The sequence below is a fragment of the Oreochromis niloticus genome, linkage group LG14 (genome assembly GCF_001858045.2).
Source record: "Oreochromis niloticus isolate F11D_XX linkage group LG14, O_niloticus_UMD_NMBU, whole genome shotgun sequence".
NCBI lineage: Eukaryota > Metazoa > Chordata > Actinopteri > Cichliformes > Cichlidae > Oreochromis > Oreochromis niloticus.
The window spans coordinates 19,142,408-19,165,203 of NC_031979.2; the positions used below are offsets into that span (position 1 = coordinate 19,142,408).

The 22,796-nt window shown below is 40.1% G+C and overlaps 1 protein-coding gene across 1 annotated transcript in view; it reads right to left on the minus strand.

Moving 5' to 3' along the window:
* LOC100695464 (solute carrier organic anion transporter family member 1C1) overlaps positions 1 to 22,796 on the minus strand; it is a 40,900-nt gene that overhangs the window by 12,547 nt on the left and 5,557 nt on the right. Inside the window, exons 3-9 of the mRNA XM_005474683.4 lie at positions 11,590 to 11,731; positions 8,080 to 8,212; positions 6,267 to 6,388; positions 6,045 to 6,191; positions 4,687 to 4,785; positions 2,271 to 2,519; positions 58 to 222 (exon numbers count right to left, since the gene is read on the minus strand). Of these exons, the coding sequence (XP_005474740.1) occupies positions 58 to 222; positions 2,271 to 2,519; positions 4,687 to 4,785; positions 6,045 to 6,191; positions 6,267 to 6,388; positions 8,080 to 8,212; positions 11,590 to 11,731 (1,057 nt within the window). The remainder of the gene's footprint in view (positions 1 to 57; positions 223 to 2,270; positions 2,520 to 4,686; positions 4,786 to 6,044; positions 6,192 to 6,266; positions 6,389 to 8,079; positions 8,213 to 11,589; positions 11,732 to 22,796) is intronic.

A 22,796-nucleotide genomic window follows, 5' to 3' on the forward strand; every position in this document is an offset into this window, starting at 1 on the left:
GTGTAACACACTAATAATTTATATAACGGCACAATGTTCATGAAACATGCACCATACCCATCAGAAAGTTGGCCTTTGAAGCTGATTGTCTGAAGTGCTGCTCAATGTACTTGGGCTTGTAAGTGACCATGCCGATGAGAGAGTTCAGCTGAATGATTGTCACGCACAGGTAGACCAGATAGACTGGGTGTGCCAGCAGCGTTCGCAGGGTTGGAACGAAATCTGTGGAATCAAAAATATAGACGAGTTCAAATTCATTTTAATTCAATTGTATTTATATAACACCAAATCACAACAACAGCCACCTCAAGGTGCTTCATTGTAAGGCAGGCACCCTACAATAATACAGAGAAACCCTCAGGAATCAGATGACCCCCTATGAGCAAGCAGTTGGTGCCAGCAGGAAGGAAAAACTTCCTTTAAACAGGAAGAAAGATCCTGCAGAACCAGGTTCAGGGAGGGGCAGCCATCTGCCTCGACTGTTTGGAGGTGAAGGGAGGAAGACAAAAATATGTAATACATACAGTATACGGCCAAAAGTACTTGGATCGCACCTCTTTGAATTCTGGTGTTTTTGGTCCCATTACCACAGGTGTTTAAAATCAAGTTCCTAGCTGTTCCTGCCTTTAAAGCCTTTTTTGAAAGAATGAGTCATTTTAAAGAACTCACTGGATTCAAACGCAGTACTGTTAACATCTCCAAACCTTCTCTGCCATTAACATCAGCACAAAAGAAGCAATAACACTCTGAAGTCGTGGTATATAGCTGATTTAGTGTCTTGATGACGTAGTCGTGAGCTGCACTGTATAAATTCAAGGCATTATGAGTAGTTTTCAAAGGGATAATAAAGCTGTGCAAGTGAAGTTTTGATAAGAGCTTCCACTTTGTTTATATTGTACAGAGTGTACATTGTTGGCATACTGATGTAATATGCCAAAAAACATAGCAATATGCAAAGGCAGTGATGCATCAGGCACACTGTATCGCCTCAACTATGTTCTCATCTGCCTTCACACATATATGAACTTAAGTGATTATTATGTTTTGTGTGTGTGTGTGTGTGTGTGTGTGTGTGTGTGTGTGTGTGTGTGTGTGTGTGTGTGTGTGTATTATGGTATGTGGTTATTATGATGCTGGCCCACAGTTGCAGCTATAACAGCTTCAACTCTTCTGGGAAGGCTGTCCACAAGGTAAAGGATTGTTTATGGGAATTTTTGAACAATTTTCGCTGATATTGGACAAGAAGGCCTGGCTCGCAGTCTCCGCTCTAATTCATCCCACTGGCGTTCTGTCAAGTTGAGGTCAGGAGTCTGTGCAGGCCAGTTCTTCCACACCAAACTTGCTCATGCATATCTTTATGCAGATGTGGAAGGGGCGATTCACATACTGTTTCCACAAAGTTGGGAGCATGAAAGTCCAAAATGTCTTGGTATTCTGATGCATTAAGAGCTCCTTTCACTGGAACTAAACGGCCAAGCCAAACTCCTGAAAAACACCATAATCCTCCTCCAACAAACTTTACACTTGCTACAATTCAACCGGACAAATACTGTTCTCCTGGCAACCACCAAACCCAGACTTGTCCATTGTAAGATGGAGAGGCATAATTTGTGCTTCCAGAGAATGTGTCTCCACTGCTCTATAGTCCAGTGACAGCAAGCTCTAGACCACTGAATCCAACAACTTGCATTGCGCTTAGTTATGTAACCATGGCCATGCAAACCGATTACATGAAGCTCTCTATGCAGTGTTCTTGATCTAATCTGAAGGCCGCATTAAGTTTGGAGGTCTGTAAAGATTCACTCTGACCTCTAAATTCGGTGACCTCTGTGCACTATGCGCATCAGCATCCACTGACCCCATTCTGTGATTTTATATGGCGTGCCAGTGCCACTTAGTGGCTGAGTTGCTGTCATTCCCTGGTGGCATCTTATCACGGCAGAACACTGGAATTCACTGAGCTCCTGAGAGCGACCCATTCCTTACAAATACTCGTAGAAGCAGTTTGCATGTCAAGGTTGGTTTTATACACTTGTGGCCATGGAAATAATTGGAACACCTGAATTCAGTGATTTGGATAGGTGAGTGAGTACTTTGGCAATATGATGTATAAGCAATTCTTCATCTAAAATGTGGGTTGTACTTGCTTTAACACAAAGAAAATGTGTTATTACTGCAAGATTGTGAAGTGTTAATCCCAGATACGAACTTGTTGTGAGAAACATTGTTTTCCACATATGACATATATATAAATCTTTAGACTTCCTTACCTTTGGCCATCTCTATAAAACTAGTGTGTTCATCTGCTGAGTACTTGTGCTTCAGAAGGGGAGAGCCTTTGATGAAACTTGTCTGCTCTGGTGTGCACTTCTCTGGGACCTCTGGCCCTGGCACGGGTAGAGAGCGGGGCAGAAACCAGAATGGGATAGCAGAAAGAAGGGTGATAACCCCAGCTATGAGGTAACCCAGCCACCAGGCACCCACCCAGCGGGAATCTGATGGGGTAATGGTGATGGTCTCTATGTTTTGGGGCACAGAAGATGAAAGTTAAGTAATGCTTTCTGAAAACAAGGTACATGTATTATTCATTCTACTAGTTTTCTGATTTTCATCTATTCTAAACACTCAAATTGTGTGTCCAGTCTGAAAATAGACATACTTTATGGTACTGATGGATATTTTTACTCTGCTATTTTTTGTTGTTTTTTTGTTACTTTGTTATGAACATGCTTGTTACTATGAATAAGACAGGACACATTGAACGTATTAGACAGCATAGGAAAACAAAACGAATGCTATTTTTTTAGATTAAGAATAATAATAACAAAATCCAGTGCCGAAGAACATGTGTTTACTCCTTTGTGTGTTTTTAATCGATCTAAAACTCTTTATTTTTCTTCTGCTTTTTTGTTAAATGCTACTTTCCTTTTAGCTTTTTCCTGCTGTCCCCTTTTTCTTTGTTCTCTTCTCTTCTGTCTCTTTCTCTCAGTCTTTCTTGCCGACCAGAAGGCTTTGTCCCTCTTCTTCCTCAGCTGGCCTCATTACCTAAGTGATGCTAATCCTGTACACCTGCTCTGTTTAGAATTGTGCACGCAACGAATGTGAGCCATTTTTTTCTGATAACATCAGGCCTCAGTTTTATGAATGAAAAACTCTTTTTCACAGCAGATATTTGAGCTCCAAAGGAAGGAAGGCAACAGGTGTTACAAATAACATTAACAATGGCCCTGTTGTATTTAAGTGACAAAGCTACAGCGCTGTTGATGGGCAGTCTAAGTGCACAGTATCAGGGTTTATGCGTATAAACAATGCATATGCACAAAAAAAGTGGAAATGTAATTTTAGACACATTGCTGCTGTTTCTCAAATGGTACAGTAACAATTTGGATACTTTAAATCAGGTAATAATAGAGTTTTATAGAGTGAGCTGCATGCAGGTGAAATAAAAAAAAGATTCAGTATAAACCAAGAAATGTAATCCCATGGCTTTTTTAATTGGCAACTTTTCAGCAATCAGACTTTATTTATAACGCTAATGACTAATGAGCTTTATAATTATTTTAATTAAGATTTCAGCACAAAATTCAATTTTAACCTTAGCTTTATCCACAGTCCTAAATCAGCCTAATGTTTCTTTCAGTCTTGCAATTTGAGACTGATTATCTTTTTGACATTTAAAATCTAGCAATAATGCTGATTAACCATCAGTCCAACAATGTAAGACACCAACCACGAGTCTGCTGACTCAGCCTCTGGGGGTGACTGGCAATTTTTCCAGGGCCAGAACTATCAAAAGATTTGCTGACATTTGTTGGTCATTGTTTATAAACCCTTTTTTTTTACCCGTTTGTTTTGAGGTATTAACATGTTAAATTACCTATTTTAGACAGTGGGCTTTTTATTTGCATTGTTTGCCTGGATACAACCAAAGCAGCCAAAGCTTGCTCAAACATGTATTGGTCCATAGAACTAAAAGCTTCCAGTGCAGGAAATGTCATCCCTCTGCTACAGATTCTGCTCACTCATATGTAGATATCTGTGTACAAATATTATCACGCTCATCATTTAAAAATAAACGTTATAAATCAGTAAAATAAATAGCCACAACCCCATTTGTCTGTAAAGCCAGCTGTTCTGCAGTTGCACAAGTCAGTGTCAGTTGCAAATGGTTGTCTGGGGGCATTTGTATGTTCATTTAACTGTGGAAAAGGATATCAGGCTTATGTATGATTACAGTTTATTAAAACAGAAAATGTTCTGTCTTTTTGTGTACACACAGCCATGTCATCATAGTTTTGTGGATCTGGCCTCAGGGCCCTAAACTACAGTCAAATATTATTTATTTTAATAGGTACAAAACATTTTATCCTACTGTAACCATTTCCTTACAGTGATGGTGCTTATTATTATCATTTTATTTTCTGACTGTTAGCTGGGCATCACCCTTTAATGTTTAACCAACTCTTATCAGCTATCGTGGTACCATTGTTTTGTTTTTTTACATGTCTGACAAATGATATCAGCAACAATAATAAAACCAAAGATTAATTTAGGTGAAGTAGGGACTTTTAATATTCCACAGTCACTCAGATAATTATCAGAGTTGTGGTGTTAATGGCAGCGATTTGTGTAGACAGTCTGGCCTCATAATAACAATTTTAAAAAATGTGTTAGTATTAAACTCACCCATTTTCACAAATCCAATATCCACATAGATTTTGGCACAAAGGGAGCCCAATAGGTAACCAAACACAGGGCCAACCACTGAAATGGTCTGCACACAACCTAGGATGTGATAATCATGCCAAAAGAGACACATGACATATAAAACAGTCAGACATCAGTAGATGAGTACACTGTGGTCATAAAAGGATAGACATAGTGTGTCAAGAAAATATCCCCCTCATCATTACACCACCGCCCTGCTTTCATGTTGTTTACACCACATTCTGACACTACCATTTGTATGTTGCAGTGGAAATCAAGACTCATCAGACCAGGCAGCTTTTTTCCAATCTTTTGTTGTCCAATTTTGGTGAGCCTGGGCAAACTGTAGCCTCAGTTTCCTGTTCTCAGCACACAGGAGTGGTAACCAGTGTGGTCTTCTGCTAATGTAGCCCATCTGATTCAAGGTTTGACGCACTGTGCGTTCAGAGGTGCTCTTATGCAAAAGTGCCCAGTGACATTGCATACCTTGACTGTAACAGGTGGTTATCAGAGTTACTGTTCCTTTCCTGAAAACACTCTGGTCATTCTCTTCTGAACTCTTCTGCACATGGTTGTGCAGGAAAATCTCAGCAGATCAGCAGTTTCTACGATGGCCTGTTCAAAGTCACTTAAATCACCTTTCTTCTCCTTTAGAGAAAATCAGAACTTTCTGCTACCCTCACGTTGTTCTGAGCTAATAATGTGTTCAAACAAAGGCTGTGTTAACTATTACATCTGAACTGTTATTGGCTAAATGATAGGAGCTGCCTTGTTTGTGTGTCTGTCTGTCTGTCCTCGAGCAAGTTTACGCAAAAACAAGCTGAAACTTGTGAAAAGGTGAAGCACGGGCAAAAGAAGATCCTACCTAATTTCGGTGCAGAGGAGTATCATTTTCTGTAAAAGCAGAAACAGGACGCTGGCTTTGGCATTAGCCCTGGTAGCGCATCCAATGCACATAACTTACCGTTGATGCAGTGCAGGTTTACAGTCTAGAACAAGTTTCATGTTCTCTACCTGCACAGACTGTTGCCCATGCCAAAAAGTTGGCACCAGAATTGAACCACAAAATGTCTGAGCACATAGTTGCTACCTCTGACTTAGGAACTATGGTAAGATGCTGCAGGAAAGTCACCAGTGATTTGCAGATAAAGCCCATAGATTATCTCCCCCATGACTTTCTTCCTACAGAAATAACCAAAACTTCTGCTACATTTCGTTTTCGTTCAGTTTTCAAATCTATCGCAATGTGGGATTCTCTCTGGTTGTGCATCAGCACCATGTCAGTCAAAATAGGTAACAGCAAATTTATCTCTACCACTAGGTGATGTTTTTCTTACCAACATAAAGTGCTGCATTCTCCTCAGTGGCAAAATCATCTATATATGAGATTCCCAGAGGCTGAACAGGTGTCTCTCCAATCCCGCGCAAAACATTTCCCAGGAGCACATAGATCCACATGGACAGGTTGGACTCGCTTTCACAACCTTAAGCAAAAGACAAGTATCATTAGACATGTTTCTTATTTACACTAGTGTGTGTGTGTGTGTGTCAGCACAAACCTGAGGCTGGCACTTGAGGTAGTGTACCATCTTCTGTCAGGTTTCCTGGTGAGTCTGGCCGACACGGAGAGGGGTTAAGAGTTGAGTTCACTACCCACCGCACCGATGTCTCAAACTCATAGCTGTTCACAAAATTCAAACAGTTCAGATCAGCAACAGAGACAACAATACTCATTCCAACTAGTTATAGCTTCAACCTGTGCTGGAAGGGACGTTTGCACAGTTACATGTGTCTATGTGCATTTGTGACAGAAGAAACAAAAGTACTTAATGAAAAGGCAACATGCTGGTATAGGCTGACCCATGATGCTCTAAATAACAGATTAAGTACTAGTAATATAGCAAGTGCATAAACATTTGTCCTCTGGAGTTTCCACACACTCATCATGAGCATGAATGTCATGGTCATTTGGGGTCTTTAATTATTTTTCAACTGTTCTTTTTCCAGGGTGGAATGATTTGCAGCATATTTAATGATTTTAAAAAACAAGAACTTCATTTTGGATTTTCTCTAATCCACACAGGTTAGAGTAAACATATATGCTCAAATATATTCATACACTCCAATAATATTTGGTTAAATGTCATTTGCACCTCATCCAGATGTTTTTGGTAGCCATCAACAAGCTCCTGGGATAATTCTGGATGGATATTTGACCACTCTTATTGACCTGCTGGTTTTCTGGTATGTACCTGGTTTTTAAGCATAGCCCACACATTTTTATTAGGGTTGTGGTTTGTATCAATACCACTAGAAGCAAAACAGAGAATGATGCTACCGCCACCATGTGTGAGAGCCAGTACAGTGTTCTTAGGTTTGAAAGCCTCATGTTTACTCTTCCAAACATGCCTTGTGTCATAGTGGTTAAAAAGCTCAATCTTTGTCTCGTCTGACCATAACATTTTTCTCCAAAGTCATTTGGCTTGTACATGTGGGCAGCTACAAATTTCAGTCAAACTTGAAGGATTCAATTTTGAAGCAGGGTCTTCTTCATGGTCAGCACTCTCTTAGTCCACAGAGACGTAAAACTTTTTCGCTGTGGACAGTGATGCTGGTGTTCCAGCAGTTTCCAGTTCATGGAAGGTTTGAGTCTTGGTGGTTACTGGGTTGTTTCTGACCATCGTAAGCAATTTCCTCTCATATAAGGGTGATAGTTTGGGTCTTCTTGTCGGCCTTGGTAAACTGGTAACACATTGAATTACTTGTACTTGCATACAATTGTTTGACCTGATGATCTGGAATATGCAATTATTTTAGAAATGCCTCAAAGAGCCCTTCCCAACTTGTATAAATCAAAAATTCTCCCTCTTAGATCTTCACTGAGTTCCTTTGACATTCCCATTGTTTTGAGTTTTAGTCAGTCCAATGACTGTTGACAAGCAAACCCTTTTTTTATGCTGGGAAAAAACAAACTAGCAGTCGCAGTTAACCATGATCACTAACGAGAAGTCAACAGGTATTGCCCTCATCAAGTTAAAAAACACTACAGAACCTTCAGCATCCCTTATTAAAGGATTTAAATTACTGTATTTATAATTTGGAGCCTGTGTGGCTTAGACAAACTCCAAAGTCAATTCAAACATGTGCACTCATTTCTTATTAGAAATGAAAAACAGTTACAAAAATCATTAAAATTCCAAAATAACCATGACATTTATTTCCACAGTTACTAAAACTATCCCAAGTCATCACCTGACAAAAATGAATAACATGAATTGATTATTTGAATGTTTCATACAATAATTAATATCTGCTATTGGGGTTATAGTTAAAGTCAAAGAGCAAACAGACCTGTTAGTTGGGATTACTCACCGACCAATGATGAAATGAGGCAGAGCTATGATGAAGGTGCCGATGGACATCAATACACAGCCCACTGCAATGATCTTTGGCCTGTGGAGTTTGGCTCCAAAGTAACTGACAAAAGCTATCACCAGCAAGTTGCCTGGGAAGTTTGAGCAAGAAATATCATTGATTTGGAGCAGAAAGCACAGACATAGGGTGGAAAATCAGTTTGAGAAGAATCACATCATTGCCTCCAAATATTAGCTTGGGATTGTTTTTTTTATGGGTTTTTTGATAGTGTTTGGTTCATATGTGGCTCTGCATGCTGAGGATAAAATGAACAAGGTCTTTTTTTTTTAACTTGCTTTCTGTACCTGAACAGATACAAATCATAATGGAAAAGGCCGAGGCGCTTATTCTCCATGCACTCCATAGCCAGTAAAATATTTATCCTATACTATAGAGTCTGTAGATGTTATAATAGTGTGCGTGACATTTTAATGAGTCAGTGTAAGGTGATGCATTAATTTTTCATGTGAAAATCCTGGTTGCTCTAGTGGCGTGAGATCTTATTTTGAGAGAAGAATTTACAGCACGCAGTAGCAAACATGACAGAAAAATTAAACAAGAAGGCTCCCTGCTGACACCTTTTTTAGTGCATTCTGTCCACGATCAGTGACGTGGAAACTCCATTTTAAATGGGGTGGAAAGCAGCCTTGGAAAATTATCGCATTCTATCTGACATTTTTCTATTGCACAAGATTATTTGACGGGGTGACGTCAAACCTTCCAACAATCCTTTGGCTGTGTGTATGTTTGTGCGTGTGGGTGATGAATGAGTGAGAGCGAGAGAAAGAGGGAGAGGCACAGCTCTAAGAAATGTTGTAGTAAATATTAGTAAATGTGTATTTGTAGCCTATTTGTAGTGGTGAGGAAATCTCATCTTACGTAGTATCCTACAACAGTAATGACTTTTTGCAGTAGTGCCTTCTACAGAAAATAACCACATGCCTCTCATAGCGCAGTCCTTATTAGACTCATGAATTCATCAATGGATTATGGGTATCGAAGTTTTATCTAGTAACAGATTTTTTTCCCAAAACCTGTTAAAAGTGAGAGACAGAGGGGTACAGAGGTGAGCTGGAAGCTAAACAAGTTTATAGAGGAATATACCAGCACTGCTGACTGCTCAACATATGAAGATGACAAACTAAGAATGATTCATGCAGCGTAGTATGTGTATGTACGTATAGCCAGTCACCTGAGCTCATCTTGCAGGCATGATCTCTCTAAAGATCAGCATCTATTACTATCACTCTCTGCTTTCCCTTTTTTATTATTCTTTATTTCCTCCCCCACCCCCTCACACACCCCCTCTGTTGTCCTCTCTTGTTCCTTGCACTGTCCTTTTTCCCTTTTCTTTCCTCTTCACAGTGCCCTGCTCTGCCTCTATGTTACCCTGGCAACAGTCCTATAGAAAAAGCCTGTTGCCTAGGCCACATGAGACAAGCAGCTTTCACAGGAGATGGAGAGAATCAGGATACTCCGTATCGACTCCACCTAAGGTGCCATCACCATCTTCTCCTCTGGCAGACTACCAGGGTTCACACACATGCGCGACCTGCAATGCTGCAGATCAAAAATGCTAATTATTCTTCATTACTATTGTCTCCCACTGTAACACAATGACTTTTATCTTCTATAGCCTATGTTTCTTTGGGACTGAGTCTGCACTGCAAGCCATGTATAATTTATAACCTACAAGAGGCTCTTCAGATGAATGGATTACACTTATATAACTGCCCCAGAAATTGGTCAGTGGACCATTGGAGAACAACCTGATAACACTATGTACAGTGGTCATTGTATGCATGCTGTAACACTACTCGGACTGCCTTTGACTGTAAAATTTATTACAAATGATCCTATTATTACCATATAATTAAAATCCAAAGAACTCAATTTTATCTAACATCATATTTTCACATCCGCACATTTCTTGCTCTTGAGGCTTGAAAGGCTGTTCACAACTTCTCAATAAATGCAGTATGACCTCTTCAGCACACATTCTGATTTGTAAAATTCATTGAGTTTCTCTTTAAAAAGAGCGCCGTAAATGATCACTTCTGTTGTGGGAGTTCCTAAATGATGAGCCTGTGTGCTGATATACTGTGAAGTCAAGCTGAAATTCAAACTGAAGAAATGTGATTTAAGTGACTGAAGGTTTGTCTTCCTCTCACCCCTGACTAGTCATGTTAGATAGCTACCCCTCCCTGAGCCTGTTATTCCAGAAGTTTCTTCCAGTAAAAAGGGAGTTCTTCCTTCCCACTCTTGCCAACTGCTTGCTCACAGGGAGTCGTGTGATTGTTGGAATTTTCTCTGTATTATGGCAGGGTTATTGCTTTACAATATACAGTGTTTTGAGGCGACTGTTGTTGTGATTTGGCTCTATATAAATGAAACTGAACTCCACTGATCTGAAATGGAAATTGAACGTGACATAATTGTTGGTGCCGGACAGCCTGGCCTTTGAAACTGAATTGATGGAACAGGAGATTCACATCATGGATGTGCAGCTGACACATCTGCAGCAACTATATGATACTGTCATGTTAATATGGACCCAAATCTCTTAAGACTATTTCCAGCACCTTTCTGTGATGAAGATTTAATGCAGAATTAAGGCAGTTCTGAAGACAAAAGAGGAATCACAACAACAGCCACTTCAAGGTGCTTATATTATAAGGTAAAGACCCAACAATAATGCAGAGAAAATCGCAACAATCAAACGACTCAATTTGTGCAAGCACTTGGTAACAGTGGGAAGGAAAAGCTCCTTATTAACAGGAAGAAACTGCCAGCAGAAACCCGGCTCAGGAAGGGGGCAGCAAGCTGCCATAACCGGTTGGGGTTAAGCGGGGAAGCCCCCAGCAGCATAAGCCTATTACTAAGGAATGATTCAGGGTCCAGCCCTACCTATATCCTTTAACAAAAATGAAAGTTTTGACCCTAATCTGGGAGAAATATGAGCTATCTTTCTAGTCCCTGTCAGTACTCTGATGTGACCTGACATGAGAGTCAGGTCACATCTTGTTAAATAGCATTTAGGAAATCAATTGAAGGCACAAAGATGCGTATGATTTATGTTATAGTTCCATCCCAGCTAATTTTATATTGTGTAAAGGGTCAGTCTTTTTGTAGCCCATTCACAAGTGCACTAAACAGATATTGCATAACAACATCGTTCAAATTTCAGAATACGGTTTTCCATAGCTTAAAAACAACTAGGAGCTCAGCTTATGTCCTTGCTCAACATTATGACTCATCATGTGCGGACACAGACACACAAACACGCAAACACACCCCTCTGTCCTCTTCTGGGAACTCTGATGAATCTTTTATCTGAAGCTTGAATATCTTGATGACCCATTCATATTTTCGCCCCAAAGACAGAACGAGAGAAGCGAGGGGAGCCCATGACACAGAGGCTACAAATAGAACAACAAAATAACAGCAGTCACAGGCAGGCCTACTCACCTATCTCGAAGCTCCCGTCAATGACACCTATTAGGTAACTAGGGATGTCAAAGCGCCTCTCGAGCTGGGTTATTGTGCTCTTCATGTAGCTCCCCGACAGAGCCTTTGCAAAGTAGGCAAAGGACAATGCCACCAGAAACATCTAGAAAACAGAAAGACACACACAAACGCATTGATATGCATGAAACTCCAACAGGAGAAAACACACCGTTTTAACATAATCATCCTCCATAATATACTTGATTATGTAATGCTTCTGTTTTTGTCCACCCACAAAAGACAGAAATGAAATGCTTATGTCACCACTGTGGCTTCTACAATGCACGGACCCTCCACATTCAACTTTGTCAGCTCATCCAAAAATCACTAATAATTAACATTTGCCAGCATCACAAGAATAACAAGGATTTTGATGAGGGAAGGGGATAGAACAGGAAGCAATGAAGTGCAAATAAGATTCCATGAACTGTGAATAACAGTGAGATAAAACAAACGTTTGAGTGTTGACAGATGAATGGACGACTTTGTTATACAGTACGTGACATGTGCTTGTTTCACATCTTCTATTCTTATAAGACAGTAAGTTACAAATAATTGCTGTTATAACAATGCTAAATTCAATTAAATTCAACATATTGTTAATTCAGTTTGCACAGTAGCACTTTACAAGGTAAAGACCGTGCAATACTAAAGGGAGAACATGACCAGTAACTTAAATCCCTTATAAGAAAGCTCTATGTGATGGTGGGGAGAAAAAACTCCCTTTTAACAGGAAGAACCAGGCTCAGGGAGTCACTGCTGAGGTCAGCGCTTGTTATAGGGTTATCTCTAGTGCTGTAGTCACGACTGGCAAGGTTAAGCACTTCCAAAAACAAGTCCAGAGTAGTTATGTGCTAAGTAAAGCCAGGTCCAATCTCCAAGAAAAAAGAGGGGGGGGAAAAAGCCCATGACGTCTATGAAAAAATTTAATCATTTAGGCATCATTGAATTAAGTCGAAACCAACACTTTAACAGGCTGCTCTGTAGCAGTGTGGAGTGGTAGATTGCACTCAGACAAAGAAGCACAGTCAGTAAAGTCTGTAAAAACATCCCTGTGTCATGGCCCTAGGGTTTTGTGCTGTTTTGGAGTGCCTGATAAACTGTTTGAAGCTTCGTTTCTCTTTTATTGTTCTTCTAGTGTTTGGAGTTTTGATTTTCTGTTTGTTGATTTTTTTTTAAATGTCTGTTTTAGTTTATTATTCTAATATTGAGCTTTATTTCTTGTGATATTATTGAGTCTGATTTTCTACTTTATTGTTATCTGAAGCAGTTAGCCTTTGCTGTTAAATTTTATTGTTGTTCAATGTTACTTTAGGGTTTGCATTTCTGTCTGTGTGTGTGTGTGTGTGTGTGTGTGTGTGTGTGTGTGTGTGTGTGTGTGTGAGTGAGTGTTTTTTTGGTCTTTGTTAATAGACTCCTCTGTGTTTCCTTGTTTTCCTTTCGCTCCATTATGTCGATGCCTGTCTTTTCTACCACCTGAATTTGTTCATTCATGTTTACCAATTGATTTCTCATTTTTCAGCATCTCCATGTTGCTTATTTCCTGTTTTTTTGATAGTCATTTTTCTCTTGCTTTAGTTTTTTGTTCGGTTTGCACCTTTAGCTCCTTCGCTAACCTGTCTAGCTGGTCTAGCCTATAGGACACGCTGCTCAGGTTACCAAGCAACCATGACATTTGACGTTTGACAGAAATGAAGGCAATCTTTATTTTATCTTATTTGCCTTACTTTTGCAAAGATCTTTCATTGCCATGTGATGTATATGATGCTAAGAGACCACGGGCTTGTAAAAACAAGACTGTTAGGCTGCGTCTCCTTAGCCAACAATAATGTAAACAACATTTATAATGTAAACATCTGGTTTCATCTCACTTTGGTAATGAAATAATATATTATGTTATATGAATATAATATATCCAACTCAGGCCACAAACATCAGAACTCTCTGCCTGGGAGGGATGTGAGGTGGGCAAATGAACTGAATCATTTTTTCAACAGATTTGATTCAGCCATGAGGCAGTCTCCAACATCGGCTGCAGACTCACCCACCCCCACTGCTGCTGTTCCACCTCTGACACCTCAGACACTTCACACCTCCTCTATTCACCCTGCTCACTCCTCCCAACCTCCAACAACAGCATCCAATACACACTCAACACAAGGCTCCACCCTGTCTCTCTCAACCACCCAGGTTAGGAGGGAATTGAGGAGGATTAATGGCAAGAAGGCAGCGGGCCCAGATGGCATCAGCTCAAGGGTCGTCAGGTCCTGCGCAGACCAACTGTGTGGGGTGATGGAGCACCTCTTCAACCTGAGCCTGAGGCTGGGGAGAGTCCCACAGCTCTGGAAAACCTCCTGTGTTGTACCAGTGCCAAAGACTTCACGCCCCAAGGACCTCAACAGCTACAGGCCGGTGGCTCTGACATCCCACCTGATGAAGACCCTGGAGCGGTTGGTCCTGGCTCAGCTTCGGCACCTGGTGAGCTCATCACTGGACCCACTTCAATTTGCCTACCAGCCTGGCATTGGAGTGGATGATGCCGTCATTCACCTCCTACATCGTTCCCTCGCTCACCTGGAGACCGCTGGGAGCACTGTGAGAATCATGTTCTTTGATTTCTCCAGTGCCTTCAACACTATTCTTCCCTCGGTTCTGAAGGACAAGCTGGAGAACTCTGGAGTGGACCATTACCTCACTACCTGGATTCTGGACTACCTCACCGACCGACCACAGTATGTGAGGACTCAGGGCTGTGTGTCAGACAGGGTCGTCTGCAGTACGGGGGCCCCACAGGGAATGATTCTGGCTCTGTTCCTCTTCACCATCTACACTGCAGACTTCTCCCACAACTCCACCCAGTGCTTCCTGCAGAAGTTCTCTGATGACTCTGCAATAGTCGGCCTCATCACTGATGGGGACGACAAGGAGTACAGAGGACTGACTCAAGGCTTTGTGGACTGGTGCCAGCAGAACTACCTACAGATCAACACTAGAAAGACCAAGGAGCTGGTGGTAGACCTCCGCAGGCACAAACATCCTCCACTGCAACCACTGAACATCCAAGGTATGGACATTGAGGCTGTGGACAGCTACAGGTACCTTGGTGTTCATCTGAACAACAAACTGGACTGGACTCATAATTCAGACGCCCTCTACAGGAAAGGGCAGAGCAGGCTGTACCTGCTGCGGAGACTCAGGTCGTTTGGAGTGGAGGGCCCACTCCTGAAGACCTTCTATGACTCTGTGGTGGCCTCAGCCATCTTTTATGGTGTGATCTGCTGGGGCGACAGCATCTCTGCCGGGGACAGGAAGAGACTGAACAGGCTGATCCGAAGGGCCAGCTCTGTTCTAGGATGCCCTCTGGACCCAGTGGAGGTGGTGAGTGACAGGAGAATGGCGGCTAAGCTGTCATCCCTGTTGGACAACATCTCCCACCCCATGCAAGAGACTCTGACAGCACTGAGCAGCTCCTTCAGTGGGAGACTGTGGCACCCACGGTGTGGGACGGAGAGATTTCGCAGGTCTTTCCTCCCCACTGCTGTCAGACTCCACAACAAAGACTTTTGCAGCTGATCAAACCCTCACACATGCAATAAGACTGCTATATGTGCAATTCTTTCTCCGACAAAGTTGTACTTTGTCAGAAAAAGAATTGTCCAGCAAGTTGTCCAGCAAGTTGTCCAAGTCCTTGTACTTTTTTTTTTGTACTTGTATTTTCTTACTCAGTTGTATATAGTATTTGTATTCGATTTTATTCTATTGTTTATATTATTCTATTTTTATTCTATTGTATATAGTATTTTATTTTTATTTTATTTTATTGCATTCCAGTGTTTTCTCATTTCTGCTACATAACTTTGCACTTTTGCTGTAAGAAAACAAATTTCCCACCTGTGGGACTAATAAAGGTCATCTTTATCTTTATCTTTATCTTTATAAATAAATAATACAGTATGGCCAATAGTGCTCTGCAATACTGCAAATTTTGGTATTGATCGGTAACACCAAGTAAATACAGAGCAAACACTGCTGATACCAATACCTATACTTTTAACCTATAAAGATAATTTATGTACAGGAGAATGGTCATGAGATGAATCATCGGGGGGAGTGTAAATACTATACGCCTGTTTGTAAAGGGTCACCTTCTGCTGTTTAAATGTGCTATAAGCTACAAATAAAATAGGTGTGACAGTTAACACAAACAATATTTGAAAAAATTAAGGTGCATTTATTTCCATTTCCATATCGCTTTATATTTTCTTCTACTAAACCAATATATAAATTTATATATGGGTAAAAAAAAATTCACAAGCTGAGATCAATTGATGTTCCTGATTAGACTGAGGAATAAATATTCCTTTGTTATGTGACAAAATCCTGCCATGACATAATGTGTGAGCTGGTAAACCACAGTACAGGAAAATGTTAATACATTTTGGCTTTCTATAGGTGGAGGTAAATAATTCATTAAACAGATGAACAAATCACAGATTCTGCATATATTAACTGATAAGTGGTGTTGGTAGAGCTGCTATATGAAGAACCTCCAACCTGAGATTGTGCTGTTTTCTGAATATCAGCAAGGTTTTAGTCGGTGTGTCGCTTCCTGAAGATAATCATAACTGCCCGTGTATTATACTGCTCACACTTCACTGTGAGTGTTTGGTCACTACATTTACTACTCTGACAGCAATCATCTGACCCACTGAATAAACAAAATAATACCAAAAATATAAAAAAAACAATACTTACAGTGCAGTTATTTGGCAGCATGCCTGGATTAACAACAGTTCAGCTACTTCTTCTATTCTCATTTAGTTATGATATTTTCTTGTGATCCTCTAAAGACCTCAAATGATTTAGATTAAAAAAGAAAAACATTCAAAATCGAACTGCACTTCAAATCTCTCTCCTTTACTCTGCCTTATGCATTATAAAAGCTGGATGTTTCAGGGTATATAGTGGGATATTGGAACTTTGGGATTTAGTGTTTTATAGGCTGATTACATACATACATCATCATTATTAAAAAAAAAAAACATTTGTTAAGAGAACACAAAACAAACTTCATTCTTGAAATATCTTTTAGTCTTTTTCTAGTGACTTTGTGATGTAGTCTCCTGTACTTTTAATGAAGGAATGGATGATGTAGAGCTATTCCAGTCACAAGATGTGTTTTAAAAGTTTCACATGAAATGGATGATGGAGTTTAATCTATGGGTAAATGTTTTCCCTGCACATCCATGGGAGCAAATCACCCTATGGTATTTATTCTCTGTCTCCTGTAATCTCATTTCTAATTAAGCGCAAAGAGATGTAATGTGCACTGTGCACACAACTTATTTCACTCCTCTCTACAGTGTTTGCACTCGATGTACTATAAACAAAGCTACTAATTATCCTGCGTGAGGTTCCGGATTTTAATTATTTATTTTTGTCTTCTGAGGCAGTAGGTATAATATTGTGTCTAAAACAAACATAATTATCTGTCGTAAAACAATGGCAAAAAGAGCTCAAATCAGTTTTGCTGTTATTGTCCTTAATCGTTTCTTTCACAGAAACCGGCACACAAACCTTATGTTTACAACCTTCATTTTGTGTTTTATGAGCCATTTCACTAGCTGGGCCCACGTCCTCATTTAAGGTTTGACAGTGTTTTTGTAAGTAAAGGTGAATGCTTGGACATGAATTGAGCTGCGGTTTGGGGAAGGCCTTGAAGGGGACTGGCGACGGCTCCCGGGCCTGGCAGATCCCCATGTACTAAATAGGAGTGAAGAAGATAAAGAATTGAGAACAAGGAGGGAGGGAGGGTGGGGCACGTAAACGAGAATGAACAGCTTGCAGTACTGGGGGAACCTATATAGATGACAACCGAAAGGAGTATGTTTGGAGGCGTGGTCCCGCTCCTGAAATTCCGATACGTAATCTCCAATAAAGGTGGACCTGCTGGTGTGTTTCGGATCACTGTCCTGTTCCATAACCCAAGCGTGTCTGAGCATCAGGGCCCAAACTGTTTGCCGCACAGAGAGCAGAATTCATTTCTCCAGCAATTACAGCAAGTTGTCCAGGTCCTGACACAGCAAAGCAGCCCCAGATCACCACACTAGAACCACAATGTTTGACTTTTGGCATGATGTTCTTTTTTGGAATGCTGTGTTAGTTTTATGCCAGATGTTACGGGATGTAACACTCCCAAATAATTCTCATGTCAGTGCACGGAATATTTTTCCAAAAGTCCTGGGTATCATCCAGATGTTTGGGGTTGTTTTGGCAAATGTGATACGAGTCTTTGTGTTCCTTTTAGTCAGCAGCGGTTTTCTCCTTGAACTCCATTTTTGCCCAGTCTCTTTCTTATTGTTGGATCGGGAAGTCTGTCCTTAACCGAGGTAAGTGTGGCCTGTAGTTTTTTTTGAGTTTTGGGTCTTTTGTGATCTCCTGTATGAATTGTCATTGCACTCTTGGAGTAATTTTAGTAGGCTCGCTACTCCTGGGAAGTTTTCTCCATTTGTGGATAATGGCTGTCACTGTGGTTCACTAGAGTCCCAAAACAGTTCTCTGGGCAAACTTGTCTTGTTAATGCCAGAGGTCAGGAGAGAATGACCAGACTCCTTTGAGCAGAAATAGAGGCAACGCTAATTCAAATAACCAAGTTATACAGACGAGCATCTCTGACCACACAGCAGCAGAAGATGACACCAGTTGCCACTCCTGTTCAATAAGAGCAGAAAACTAAGCCTACAATTCACACAGAGTCACTAAAACTGGATGGCATGAGATTGGAAAATCTTTGCTTAGTCTGATGAGTCTCCATTTCTACTGTGACATTCAATTGATAGGGTCATAATTTGGTGCAAACAACAAGAAAGAAGGGATCCATTCTGCCTTGTATCAATGGCTGACACTGTAGTGATGGATTAATGGTGTTGGGGACATTTTCTTGACACACTTCTGGCCTGGTAGTGTCAACTGAGCATTGTTTAAATGCCACAGCCTACCTGACTATTGCTCCTGACCATCTCTATCCCTTCATGGCCCCAGTTTATCACAGTGCAGGATATCGCACCCAGTCACAGGCTCAAATCATCTGGTTTCTTAAACGTGACAATGAGTGCTCTGTGCTCAAATGGCCTCCACAGTCACCAGATCACAGAGCACCTTTGGCATGTGGCAGAATCTGCATCATGGATGTGCAGCTGACAAACCAACTGTGTGATGTTATTATGTTAAAGTGGGCTAAAACCTCCGAGGAGAATCAAGGTTTTAGTACCTTGGTGAATCTGTGCCACAAAGAATTAAAGCTGTTCTGAAGGCAAAAGCGGGTCCAATCCAGTACTAGCAAAGTGTACACAATCAAGTGGCCAGTGAGTATAAATATGTAAATCTAAATTACATCTGAAGAAATGTTTGTTGATATGTTTATTTATGCACCACAGTGCTCCGACAACTCACGGAGACACACAGGGGACGCCTTAACAATCCTGGCATAACATCATAAGGTTAAGGGCATGCCAATCCTAGTTATTTAATTGTGTTAATTGTGTCAGTGCCGGTTTCTAATGCCCTTAATAAGCTAGCAGAGCTGCAGCTAGACTTCAGTAATACTAATAGAGAACAATTATGCTATGATGCCTTAATGTTTTTAAGTTAATATTGTATAATCAACTTTGTCATGATTTAATGAGACTAAAAGAAGCCTTTGCATGCCACAGATGCCACAGAGAATTGAAACTGGACAAACAAAATGCAAATATCTGTCACATGAATAGTACCTAAAGTTGCTTGTGCACATGAAGAAAGTGTTTTCTTGAAGTTGTTTAGCAGAAAGTCCCACTTTACCAAATGTAAGTTTGGTAAACACATCTTGGCTCCTGTATGGACATTTTCTCTGTTTAGAACTTGATCATGTCTGAAAAGACTTGTAATTGACTTTGTGATTGCTGGATGATTTAAATCCTGAAAACAGAGCTCACAGACTCGCTCTGAAACCACCTAAATTATAATTTGATGAAGAGCTATTATGGATTTATTGCTCAGAGACAACACATTCATTTAATATCCTGTATGTCCTTTTCTTGTGCACTTTGCTATTACTTGCTGTTTTAAAACAAATCTGATTTGAGGTCACAGATTGACCTTTTTGACCATTTAGTGGTAGCTTTATTGGAAACAGCTGACTGTATCTTTATGTATTAGTTGTGGTAAAACCACATCAACAAATTAGACAGATAGAAGTAACTCTGAGCATATTTAACATGATACGTTAAGATAATAATGAGTTTAAGACTGTGACTAATAATATGTCTTATGTCAGCACCTATCCTTAGAAGCAGGATAGACTGAGAGACCCCATCAATGCGAGGTGAGATCATGTCGGCCAGTGCTAGCTGTAGAGCATTAACACCAGTAGGTCATGACATGACATTTAATGGAGGGGATGAAGCAAGCATGCATACACATTTTTTCCCACCAAGCGAAGGCTCCTTGCCACCAATCAGCAGTGACACTTAGAGGGAATTAAGCCTCTGTGTCACACATGACTGTTTCTCATCTAAGTCGCATTTAAATCAGTTGGAGTCAGTGCACTGTGTCTGGTTGGTTCAAGCTCGCACCAAATATCACTTTTAGGGAGACACGAGTTGACTTTACTGCAGTCATAAAGTTATTCAGTTATGTTCAGTAACAGCTAAAATCAAAGTGTTTGCATTATGGTGAGTGGCAAAATCTCTTGGAGATGTATTTATAAAAAGTAGTCTCTATGCACCTCTGCATTTTGCAGGTAACTCATGGGTTTACCCATTCTCTTTAATGTGGTACCAGCATAGAGCTCATTGAAGTTGATCCAGATGGCTGATGCATGTCAACTCCTAGCATAAATCATATGTTTTTGAATTATTTGGTACTGGTATGAAACAGTTATTCAGTATGCTTTTCAGAATAAAAGTAGGATTGTAAAAGAAATGTTCTTAAATGAAATTGATCATCAAGTTCAAACTGCATTGTTACACAAGATAAACCATCCCAGTAAACTATGTAATGTGTGAAAACACCCAATGACATAACATCTCTCTAAAAGAAGTAGCCAAAGAACCGTAATACACCTTATTCTGTTGCAGCTAATACTGACAATGAAGGCAATTGCTTGTATAATAAAAAGTACAATAGGCACTCAAAAGACTGAGTCATCGGGAACTGATTATTCCTTCGTGAGTAAGTCATCCTAACAATTTAACAAAAGTATAAACGTGGTAATGGACTACTTTTCTTTCTGAATAACATCCTGCTTGTTTTGGGATTTTTCAACAATGGCAAGCATTGTGACCTCCTAATTGGTGTTCCACCAAGTGGCAAATAAGCAGTGGCCTCGACATGATTAGAAATCACTAAAAAGACATTCACATTAAGCCTGTGTGAAAGTTGAAGCAAAAGCTTCCTCGTGACCTGTGACCCGCTTTTGTTCTTGGCTCATTTGATGTCATCCACCTAATACGCTTAGACTAACAAAGGCGTCTGACACACACACAGACAGAGGTTGAGATCCAAAAGAATAAAATAGTTAATTATACATGATTAGAAAGGAAGTATGATTTAGAAGTAACAAAAAACTGAGGCGTTATGACACCAAAGTTTTAGACACCGGTGGATTTAACAAACAGCAGAGAATAACACTGAGCACCTGATTAGAGTTGAAACGGGCTGTGCCATGTCCCACCCTGCCGGTCAGGGAACCAAACAATTCTGAGAAGAAGTAAGTCTGTCCTGCCACTGCAGTCTGTATTATGATAAGCTGCTTGAACACCATTGTCTCACATCACTTTCATGTGGGAAAAAGAAACAACGCTGTCTGATCTAATTTAAGGCTTTATAACTTTCATGTTGTTGGCAGAGACATGCTTTGAGCCAACTGGAAGTTTTTCTTATGTTATATAAACGCTTGTTTAAGTCAGGAGAAGGGAAAGACAGAGACGGAAAGCCTGAGGTGGTCAATATGCGACAATATGAGATTTGCATCTTGCTCTGTGCTATTTTTGTCAATTTCACCTCAACAAAATCTGAATAACTATTATTACATTTTCACTGTATCAACAAGAAGACACAGGAGGGAGATTATTGTAAAGAAAAATAATTTAAAAAATCACTACCCTTAGAATGCTTGATTTGAGGGTCTTTATCCCTGGATGACTTTTACTGCTCAACAACAAAAAAATCAAGACACCTCTTTTATATCTACCTTAGTGTTTATAGACAATATTGTTAAGATGTTTTGTGAGTAAAAGAAAGAAGAAAGCACTGCAAAGCCTTCTTTTTTCAATGTGTATTTAGTGCGATAAGATTGGAAAATTGTTTTGTGGCTACAAGGTGCTGTTCTGTGCTTTGAGATAATGAAACTCCTCAACAACTGAAATGCAAGAGATGGAAAGTTTTAACCTAATACAGACAGAGATTATGGCCATGAACAGATCAACGTGAAAATGCAGGAACAGCACATTCAGTAGAAGACAGAGATGATTCATTCATTCCCTCTGACAATCGGTTGTGCCCTTTTATTAAGAAATAAAGGTCAAAATTTATTAAATACAGTACTCATCATGCACACATGGAATACGGTGTATAAGTCTTGAGCCCCAGTTCCTTTTCTTACATTTTGGACCCAGAGTTGTAGTATTCTTAAAGCTCTTGAGCATTAATCCTCCAGGCTTCCTGAAGGTCTTTCAAAGTTTTTCTTTGGACATTGTTGCTTTTTTTTCTTTTTCTTTGGACATTGTTGCTTTTTTTTTGTACTCATTTTCGGTCCAGTCCTTGTACCTGACCATTTTCAGAGGAATGTTTTTTTTCTTTTGTTTATTAAGCCACTTAACACTGACCTGTAAATCGTTCAAGTATAAAAAAGGAACCTAATGCAAAACATGAACCCGTGTTGTGTTTCTCGGACACAGCTTAGCAAAGAGCTAATTTTAAATCGTGATTAGGTACTAGTAGAAGGCTAGCAGTAGCTGAAGCTATACAAAGCTAAGCTTTGCATTTTTGTTTTTCTTTTGGCATTAACAAGGTGATTCCCAAAGGGAAGTTAGCTGAAAATGTATTCATGTGTCTACCTGGTGCACAATGTGTCATTTAAAAACAATTAAGAAAACTGGACAAGTGGCAGGCCTAACACTCAAAGACTT